This window comes from Emiliania huxleyi (assembly GCF_000372725.1).
Source record: "Emiliania huxleyi CCMP1516 chromosome Unknown EMIHUscaffold_132, whole genome shotgun sequence".
In the NCBI taxonomy this organism is placed as follows: domain Eukaryota; phylum Haptophyta; order Isochrysidales; family Noelaerhabdaceae; genus Emiliania; species Emiliania huxleyi.
This window is the reverse complement of record NW_005201269.1, coordinates 12,501-22,732: the sequence shown is the minus strand read 5'-3', so window position 1 is coordinate 22,732 and position 10,232 is coordinate 12,501. Positions and strand designations below refer to the sequence as shown.

Sequence of the window (10,232 nt, the reverse complement as noted above, 5' to 3'; positions counted from 1 at the left end):
GTAGCCAGATGACCTCTCATACTAGTATCATCGGCCATGGCCGCAGGAAGCGCGGGGGATTCCGCTGGGAGCAACACGGAGCTCCGTTGCGACGCGTTTTCAAGATTAGCGATTCGCTATTAGCGTGTCAGAGTGAATTGGAACTAGCCTCGGCGCGCGAGGTGCAGGCGCTCGACGCCGACGGAAGGCTGCTCGACCCTTTTTCACTTGCCCGCAGACGTGGGGGCGGTCGGGGCGCTGCTCGAGGGGCTGCTGAGCTCGCCGCGGCTGCCGCGGCTCGCCGGCATCGCGCGGCGGAAGCCGCCAGAGGCAGAGCGGTCGCCCGGCCGGGGATGGTGGAAGCTCGTAGGGGGGGCGCGTTAGCTACTGGAAAGACGAAAGGAGTGATCTGAGCCTACGTTATAGGGTAGCCTTAGGGGTCTCGTAGCACGTACTAGATTCGGCTTGGTACTGCCGGACAGGATATCCGTCTTGGTCAGGCTATATCGTATGTGGAATCCTGATTCTGCTCCACGGGGGAGAGAACAAAGAACCTCGCAATGAGACGCAAGCGCGCGATCCGTCGAGCTCGGACCGTCGACAACGCTTCGGAACGCGGGCCCTCTGCCGTTAGTCCTTCGCGACGCGGAGCGCACGCATCGCGCCCTTGAGCTCCGCCACCTGGTCGAGCGCGTCGCCGAGCAGCCCCTTGGCCACGCCAAGGTCACGCAGCTGCTCCACGCCGCCGCTCGCGCGCACCTCGGCGGCGTGGTCGGCCACGAATCGGCGGCACTGCGCGAGGAGCCGCCCGTCGCCCGTCGTGTGCGCCGCCTCAAGCAGCGGCACGGCGGTCGCCGGCGCGACGCTCTCCTGCAGCGCCTGCGCGCAGAGCAGCTCGAGGCGCGGCACCTGGTACTTTTGCGCCAGCTGCCGCAGCACGAGCGCGCGCCGCGCCTGCTCGCCCTCCCCCTCGCCGAGGTCGAGCTGGTCGGTGCAGAGGTAGTCGATGAGGGCGGTGAAGGTGGCGAGGTCCGTTTCGAGCACCGTGACCTCGGCGGCGTCGCGCTCCTTCATGCCGATGCCAAACATGGTCCGAAAGAACACGGACCGCACGCAGAGGACGCACTTGCTCACGTGCTCGATGCGCTCCTCGTCGTCGCCGACCAGGAAGGTGACTTTCCCCTCTGGGAGGGAGGCGTCGCCGCGCGTCTTCTTCATGTCGGCCGAAAAGGTGGAGGGCGGAACGACGATCGGGGCAAAGGAGGGAGGCGGAGGAGGCGCCGCCACGCATACCAGGCGGAGGCCGCCTTCCGAACCAACCAACAGCGTGCTGCCGTCGGCGCTGATGGCGACTTCGACTGGGCCGTCGAACTCTGCCGCGTCGCCCACGCCGTCAGCGCTGCCGTCCGTGCCGCTGCCCGCGATCGTCTTCACCGCGCCCGTCGCCACCTCCACCCGCCGGATCTTGTGGTTCTCATAGTCCGCCACAAACAGCGCGCTGCCGTCTTGGCTGATGGCGATGCCAATCGGGAAATCGAACCGAGCCGCGTCGCCCACCCCATCGGCGCTGCCCATCATGCCACTGCCCGCGACAGTCGTCACCGCGCCAGTCGCCACCTCCACCCGCCGGATCTTGTCGTTGCTGCTGTCCGCCACAAAAAGCGCGCCGCCGTCCGGGCTGATTGCGAGGCCGCATGGGATGCAGAACTGCGCCGCGCCGCCAACGCCGTCTGTACTGCCATCCTCGCCGCTGCCCGCGATCGTGGTCACCGCGCCCGTCGCCACCTCCACCCGCCGGATCTTGTTGTTGGCGGAGTCCGCCACAAACAGCGCGCTGCCGTCTGGGCTGATGGCGATGGCGGCTGGACCGTCGAACTGCGCTGCTTCATCGGCGTCGAGGCTGTCTACAAGCGTGGTCACCTCGCCCGTCGCCACCTCCACACGCCGGATGTCGTGGCTGCTGTAGTCTGCCACAAACACCGCGCTCCCGTCTGGGCTGGCGGCATTTCTGTTGAAGACTTCACCTTCCGGCAAGGCTGCCACGCGGCGCACGCGCCCGGCCGAGACGTGCAGCAGCGAGTCCTTGGTCGAGACGTACCAGGCGCCCGCGTGGTCGCTTGCGACGCCAGCCGACCCGAGCGATGCCAGAGGGCCGTCCTCGCCCTCGAGCGTCGGCGTGGTGACCTGTCCAACGAAGCGCGCGCCAAAGATGGGCGCCTCGAAGCCATCCGCGACCGGCACGGGCCCCTCGTCGCCGCCGCCGCCGGTGCGGGCGCGCTTGCAGGCGGACGCCATGCCAGGCCTCGAACTCGCTCCAAACGGCTGGATTCGGGCAAGGGCTGGGGCGGGTATTAATCACCGGGGAGCCAAGCGCACCCAGTTGGCCAGACGCTCGGCATCGGGTTACGGGCTGAGAGCCCTAGCCCTGGGGGGTGCGCGGTCGCAGGGCCATAACACGGGTCTCCGACCTTGGAGCACTTGGAGTGCAGTCATCATCTCATCAACCTCACATCCAGGGCCGGACGACGCGGAGGGCGCGGGAGGGGCGGGCGAGGAGGGCGGGTTCGGGGGTCGGGACGACGCGGGCATGCCCAAGCCTGGCTGGGAGGAGCGCAGCGTGGCGCTCAACACCGGAGCCAGCATGCCCGCGCTCGGCTACGGCACCTACCGGCTCGAGGGGGAGCCGCTGCGCCGGGCGCTGGTCTGCGCGCTGCAGCAGGGCTACCGCCACATCGACACCGCTGCCGGCTACGAGAACGAGGCCGTCGTCGCCGCGGCCATCGCCGAGTCAGGCGTGCCGCGCGAGGAGATCTTTCTCACCTCCAAGCTGTGGTGCACCGACCACGGCACCGAGGCGACGTACGACGCCATCCTCAAGAAGCACTCTCGGTGGCGCTACTCGCAATGGCGGCGAGGATGGCGGCGGTGCATGTGCTCACGCTGCACGAGGGACTCGACATGCTGTGGGCAGCGTGCCAATGGCTCGCTAGCCGGCAAAGGTGCTGCGGCCGCGCCGAGCCAAACAGACGCCGCGCTGGCCACGCATCATCGCGAGCAATCGCGTAACGGTAGGCTCGCTGGGTTTTGTGGCTTTTTGCGCGGCTTTTTTGGATTCTCCCGCCTTCCCACTACTCTCTTGGTTTTTTTTATCTTTTCTCGCCAACGGCGGCTGCTGGCGCTACAAAAACACCCCGGATCCAACTGCTTGTTCACAGCAGGAAACCAGAGCCCACGGTTCCCTGGGGTCGCCTCGTGAATAAACGAGTATCAAGAAAAGGGAGACAGAGTCTCTCTCGATGGGGACGCACTGACGTATTCGGCTGCAAACAGACTATTAAACACAGGCCTCTTAGTGTCAGGCCCCCTGCGGGTGCCACCCCGACACAACGTCGGGCGCCTCAGCGGCGCTGATGTACAGCCGCCGCAGAAGGTCGTGCTTCTCCGCCGCCTTGAGGCCAGCGCCAATGCGCAGCACCACGTCGAAGGTTTCCTGCGGATGGAGGCCGTGGGCGTAGCGCACGACGTCCTGGAGCGACGCCGGCTGCGCGCCGAAGGCGGCGAACGCCGCCACCGCCTCCCGGCCCGGCCCTCCGCACTGCAACTGGCGCAAGCGCACCCACATTGCCAGCCGGCGCGTGCAGAGAAGCACGCTGGCCTCCTCGAAAGAAAGGCAAGCGTACGCGCAGCTGCGGACTGCACGGAGGAAGAGCAAGTCGGGTGGAAAGTCGTGACCGGCGAGGATGACCCGGACCCACTCGAGGTACATACACTCATGTGTGCCTTCGGTCGTAACGACCTCGCCTAGCAGGCGGGCCCGCAGCGAGGCGAGGACCAGCTTGCTCGCCTTGAGCACGCGCTCCACGCGCGTAGCCTACTCTTGCCGAAACGCGTCTTACACAGGCTGTGATAGTGGGAGAGCGGCATCGGACCTTCCGCAGACTCGTCCCGCACCTCCTCCTCCTCCTCGCCCTCCTCGCCCTCCTCGCCCTCCTCGCCCTCCTCCTCGCCCTCCTCCTCGCCCTCCTCCTCGCCCTCCTCGCCCTCCTCGCCCTCCTCCTCGCCCTCCTCGCCCTCCTCCTCGCCCTCCTCGCCCTCCTCCTCGCCCTCCTCGCCCTCCTCCTCGCCCTCCTCGCCCTCCTCCTCGCCCTCCTCGCCCTCCTCCTCGCCCTCCTCGCCCTCCTCCTCCTCGCCCTCCTCGAGTTGCACCTAATACAGATAAGGCTGGCGATGCCAAGGACAAGGCGCCGCGAGCAAAGTCGCGACGACGGTGCCTTGCTCGCACGCTCCAGCAGCTGCCGCGTCGACTCAATGCAGTACAGCTTGTATTCCTCGGCCGTCTTCTCGCCCACCGCGAGCGCCTCCGCGAGCGTGCCTCCCTGCGCCGCCTTCCTGAGCATGGCCCGCAAGGCCCAGCCCCAGCACTTGCGCAGCTTTCCATGCTCGATCTTCAAGTGCAGCCGCCGCAGGCACTCGTCGGAGTACGCGACCATCTTGACCACCTGTGTCGTGCGGAGAGTGACAATCAGTAGCCACTCTCACCTCGCCGCACGTCGCTCGCACGCACCAGCTCGCGCGTCACCTCGAGCCGGTTTTCGAGCCGCGCCAAGGCCTGCACGACGCGCGGGTCGCCGCCCTCGGCGCTGTAGAGGCCGCGCATCGTAGCCTCGAGAGCGCGGTGCGCGTCCGCCACGTCGATGACGCGCGCCGCCTTTGCCGCCGCCACCGGGTTGCCCGCGTCGCCGGCGAGCTCCACGAAGACGGCATGCCCCTTGAAGGCGGTCTCCTCGTCGCGTCGCCGCGCAGCCGCGTCCGCCTCGTCCTTGGAGCCGCCACCGAGGTAGACATTGCGGGCGGCGATCGCGGCGGGTAGAGTGCGGCAGGTGATGTGCACGGGGTTGAGCGGGTGGTCCGAACGGGTGCAGGCGGTGGCCGTGCGAGTGAGTTTAAACACGAACCGCGACTGGCCGTACTTGTGGTAGACGTGCAGCGCCGCGGCAAGACTTGACTGGCCGGTGCCGGAGATGGCTGCCATCCGGCGCTCCATCCGGCGCTCCTCCTTCTTGACACGCCGCTCCTCCCTCTGTCGCAGCTCCACCAGCCTTGCCTGTGAGGGGAGGAGTGGCGGCCGACGACGCAAGGGGTGAGCAGCTGCCCTGACGCACCTGAGAGGAGTCTCGGCTAGATCTCGGCTCGATCTCGGCTCGATCTCGGCTCGATCTCGACCTCCTCCGCCGCCGCCTTCTTCGCCTTCTTCGCCGCCATCGCCGCCATCGCCGCCATCGCCGCCCCCGCCTGAGGCGGAGGCGTGGCTACGTCTCGGCTACGTCTCCGCTATATCTCGGCTCGATCTCGGCTCGATCTCGACCTCCTCCGCCGCGTTGCCATTTCGCGCCTGGTTCTCGAGCTTGAGCAGCCGCTGCCACCGGTTGCGGATGGCGTGGTCAGTCCGGCCCGGCAACGACTGAGAGATCTGGCTCCACTTGTGCCCGTGCGCCTGCGGAGTAGCGCCGCGGTTGAGGAGCGAACCGGCAGCGGCCCCGCGGGAGGAGAGGGGGAAGAGAGCAGAGAGCAGGGCAGGTGGGCGGCAGGGCAGGAGGGGGGGGGGAGAGAGAGGGAGAAGGGAGGGAAGGGGGGGGGGGGGAGAGAGGGAGAGAGGGAGAGAGAGGGAGAGAGAGAGAGAGAGAGAGAGAGAGAGAGAGAGAGAGAGAGAGAGAGAGAGAGAGAGAAAGCCCCTTGACCGAGTTGACGACGATCGCGTCCTCCTCCGTCGTCCAGCTCACGCGCTCGGTCTTGCCCGCCCCCTCCTCCTCGCGCTGCCCGTCGCAGGAGGTCGAGGCGGCGGCCGGCCGCGCAGCGCCGCCGCTCGACTCGCTGTGCTCGTCGGGCGCCGCGTCGCACGCGTCGGGGCCCTTGCGCTCCATCTCCTTCAGCAGGTTCCACCGGTTCCGCACCGCGTCGTCCGACCGGCCCGGCAGCCGCTCCGCTATGCGCCGCCAGCGGCAGCCGAGGCGCTGCACTCCGTCGCGGATAATCTGATCCTCGGAAGCCAGCCACTCCTTCCGCACCACCTCCTTGCGCCGCCGGCCGCCGAGCTCCATCTCGACCGCCGTGGCGCTCGGCCGGCCGTGTGGCGAGCGGCCAGCCGATAGTGAGTCCGCCCCGCCGGCCGGCTCGGGCTTCCAGACAGGGGGAGGCGGAGGGGCGGCCGGCGGAGGGGCGGCCGGCGGAAAGGCGGCCGGCGAGGGACGCATCCCCCTCTTCGCCTGGGCGGCCTCCGCCTGGGCGGCCTTGGCCGCCTCCACCTGAGCGGAGAAGGGGCCAGATCTCGGCTGAATCTCGGCTAGATCTCGTCTGGGTCTCGGCTAGATCTCTCTACCTTCTCTGCTGCCTGCTTCCTCTTCGCCTTCGCCGCCTCCTTCCTCTCCGCTTGCGCCGCCGGCGACGCCTCCCGCGCCTTGTCGGTGAGAACCCGCACCCGCGTACCTGTGACTGCGTTGCTACAGGGCCCTGCGTGCCCCAGGCAGAGGCTGCAGCCGAGTGTCTTGCAGCTCGGCACGCGGAGGGGCGTTGCCGCAACCTCCTCCACGGCCTCCCCCAGCTCCGGGTCCTTGGCCTCGGCCGGCGGAGGGGCGGCCGCCGGAGGGGCGGCCGGCGGAGGGGCGGCCGGCGGAGGGGCCGGCGGGGTCGGCGCTTCCGCAGAGCCTTGGGGGCGCTTACGCTTCGCCTATTGTGTCACAGGAGGCGGTAGGTGGGAGGCGGGTCAGGGTAGGCGGGTCAAGGTCAGACTGGGCCCCGCCCCCCCTAGGTTGCGCAGAAGCAGGTCCACCGAGTCGGTCGCGACGATATTGTAGTCGGAGAGGGTGCGGCCGTTCTCGAGCGGCGTCCCAAAGAAGATGAGGCGCTGGCCCTTGACGCGCACGCCCTCGCGCTGAGCAATCAGTCGCTTGAGCGCGACGACCGGCTCGTTGAGGTCGACCCTTAGGCCGAACCTGCCGACAAGCCCCTTGATGGAGATCCGAGCCGACGCGTCCTCCTTCTCCTTCTCCTTCTCCTTCTCCTTCTCCTTCTCCTTCTCCTTCTTTTTGTCCTTCAAGCGCTGCCGTCTGCCGCTGTTGCGCGCCTTCGTTGTCGCCGCCTTCATCTCTGCGGCGGCCGCCTGTGCCGCCTCTTCGGCGAGCAGCGCGACGGCTGCGGCGTCGGCGGCCTCCTCCCGCCGTGCGAGCTCCGCCTTTTCGGCCGCGCCACACCGCGGCACGTGGGCCCACCGCCCGCGCATTGAGCCGCGCCCGGTTCCGTGGTCGAGCCAAGCCTGCACCCAGGCGTTCTCCTCGTCGGCGCGTGCAGACATCAGGCGGAGCCGGGCCTCGGTCTTTCCGTGGAGAACGGCAGCCTGCAGCGCGGTCACGCCGTCGTTGTTTGCTAGGCCGACTTCTGCGCCGCGCTTGAGCAGCAAGTCCATCACCTGCACGTGGCCCCTCTGGGCGGCTTCCAGCAGCGCGGTGGTGCCGTTGCTGTCTTGCAGGTCGACCTGCGCGCCCCACTTAAGAAGCAAGTCGGCCACACTCTCGTGGCCGTTGGCGGCCGCAAGCATCAGCAGCGTCCGTCTGCTAGCTCCGCTTGTCTCGAAGGTCGCGTCGGCCTTGCCGCCGCCGCCGACCCACGTCCGAATTGGACACAGCAAGCCTTCGTGCGCCGCCGACACCACGTTCTCTGGAACGGGCGGCGGGCTCACTGGGCGCGGCGCGGAGGCGCGTCGGCGGGGCATACTCGTCTTCCGAAAGCGGGGCATACTGAGTGCTCTCCCGCGCTCGGCGCTTTCTTTTTCAGTGTACTATGAGTACAATACTTGAATACTATTGTAATCATGAACAGGCTTGAGCTCTTACCATCATCAATTTATTATTTACACGACACGTACACGTACACGTCCCTTCCCTGGACATGCACCTGTCAAATTTCGGCGTCCCTTCCCTGGATGCGGCGCAGTTGATCGATGAGAAAGCTCCTGCCATCGCCCGTCGGTCGGACTTCAGCTGGTTTATCCGCACTCTGATTCTTTTTTTGGTGTAACACTTCCGAACGAGCGGCGGCACGCGGCCGATCCGTCGGCGCCTAAGTTGCACTTGGATCTCTTTCGTCTGCATAGCCTGCGTCACGGCGCCGCCCAGTGAGAGGGCGTACCCTGCAGCCGACGCCGACGCTCTCGTGGCGGCCCTAGCGGCGCACGGCTATTGCGAGTCCGCGGTGACCTGGGCCGGACACCCTGGCAGACCGCGGATCCCTGTCGTTGCGCAGCGCTGCCCGCCCCGAGCCATCGGACCGAGCGGCGCCCCGGCGGACGCTTACTTCAATGCGGATTGGCGGCAGCGCGTCGCGGCCCTGTCAATCGCAGGGCCCCTGATCTAAGAGCTCATGAGTCATGTCTAAAAGAGAGTGTCCACAAGAAAGGAAGAAAACAGACAACCTAAGGGGAAGGGATGGGAGGACGCCGCCGCGCCACCGCACCGAGAGCGATATCTTACGGAAAGGACGCAGTGTGGTGCCGCTATATACCCGCCCCCGCCATGTTTGCCCGCGAATGACGCCGGATCGTACCCGCCTACACACCGTGCAGATTGAGCCCGTAGAGCTTGCCGATCATCTTCGAGCTGGGCAGTAGCACCCACTCACGGTGGACCTCGTCCCAGCGCGCGTCCGCGTCATCGCCACCCTCGACGTCGCTCTCCTCGTCGTCAAGTTCACCGTCCGCGTCCGTCTCCTCCTCGTCGTCCTCGTCCTCGTCATAGTCGTCGTCCTCGCTGCCCGGCACCTTGCGCAAGGCCGTCTCGCCCTCCTCCTCGTACTCGACAGGCTCGTCGATATCGCCGCCGGTCTCACACATCGCGATGTGATGCAGCTCGTAGCCCACGCGGACGAGCACGGACGCGTAGCGGTCAATCATGAGCCGCCACACCTCGTCGACCATCCGCACGGTGTGGCGGCAGATGCCCGCGCGCTTGGCGAGGCGCGCGACGAGGAGATCAATGGTCGCGGCTGGCAGCATTGCGGCCATTGCCGGCAGCAGAGTGTCCATGTCGAAGACAAGGTAAGCATGCCGCTATCGTAGTGGGGCAGACCGGCCCCAGCAGCATTCCCTCCGCGCGCGTAGTTACTACTACGCGCGCGCATGCCGCCATCGTCGTCGAAGGAATAACTTGTGAGAGCCTGTGAGTATTGTCGTCCGAGCAGCGACGCGGCGAATCGCACGTCATTCGAGCCAACGACCACTGAATCGGGCCCCTCATTCGCACGCTCATGTGACTCGGCTTGCGTACCGCGATGCACGGCCGACATGAGCGCCGCCTTCAGCAGGTGCACCGCATCAGCTTCAATCGCGTTCACAGCTGCTGAAAGCGCCGCGCGACGCAGGTGCACTCGGAATGGCGACGCGTCATGCGGCTGCTCAGGGCAGCGCCACGTCAGATCGTATCCATGGCCATGAAAGCGAAATCTGTACCTGTCCTGCACAATAGGCCATGCCGTGCAAAAGAGGGCCGACGAGAGCTCATCGAAAGCAGCGCATTCGAGTCGTTGAAGATGCATCGCGGTGTCGAGTTCTTCCTGCGTCGAGAGGACGCTTAGAAGGACGGGCTCCGTATGCAACTGGTTTTGCCGAATCAGTCGCACCGCGCGCACATATCGCCGTTCCTTGAGCTTCTCTCCAGCGATGCTCGGCATTGCGGCTCCAGCATCGTGAGCTATCATCCAGGCCTCGGACGCAGCGAAAAGGTCCTTGCAGACGGATCCACGCACGGTGACCGTGGTACGGAAGTCGTCTTCGTCCATCGCAGCGCACCGCAGGACGTGGATCAGCAGCTCCCGAGGCAAAAGCAGTACATGCATGCGCAGCAGCGATATCGAGAAAACGAGCGCTTTCAACGGCGCGAAGAAATTTCAGAACCCTTCACAAAGTGATACACATATTTGTGGCGCGACCCGATGATGGAAGAAGGAATGCCCGGCCAAATGTGAGCTATTGCACGTTGGTACTGCTGACCCAACCTGAGACGGTGGACGGACGCTCGAACCGGTGTGACATTAAGGCAGTGCAAGATGGAAGGCAAGCTGGCCAAAAAACGTACGTTCGGTAGGTGGCCGAATACGTTTTTATTATCTCCGCCATTGCTCGGGCTCTTTTCAGCACGCGCACACTCAGGATCTATGCAATCATCGAACGACGTTGGGAACACCTCCGGTCACGAGGGGGCTCCAAT

At 66.4% G+C, this 10,232-nt stretch overlaps 2 protein-coding genes across 2 annotated transcripts; one reads left to right on the top strand and one right to left on the bottom strand.

Annotated features, from left to right (window-relative positions):
• Positions 1–2,566: 2,566 nt before the first annotated feature.
• EMIHUDRAFT_226357 (hypothetical protein) lies at positions 2,567–2,969 on the top strand (the record flags this gene model as incomplete). The annotated part of the gene is made up of 2 exons (XM_005788729.1): positions 2,567–2,868; positions 2,951–2,969. The coding sequence occupies 2 exons, from the start codon at positions 2,567–2,569 to the stop codon at positions 2,967–2,969; spliced, it is 321 nt and encodes a 106-aa protein (XP_005788786.1).
• Positions 2,970–6,775: 3,806 nt separating this feature from the next.
• EMIHUDRAFT_49873 (hypothetical protein) lies at positions 6,776–6,961 on the bottom strand (the record flags this gene model as incomplete). The annotated part of the gene is made up of 1 exon (XM_005788728.1): positions 6,776–6,961. A coding segment is annotated over one exon (186 nt), but the record flags the coding sequence as incomplete, so codon positions are not given.
• Between the last annotated feature and the right edge of the window lie 3,271 nt (positions 6,962–10,232).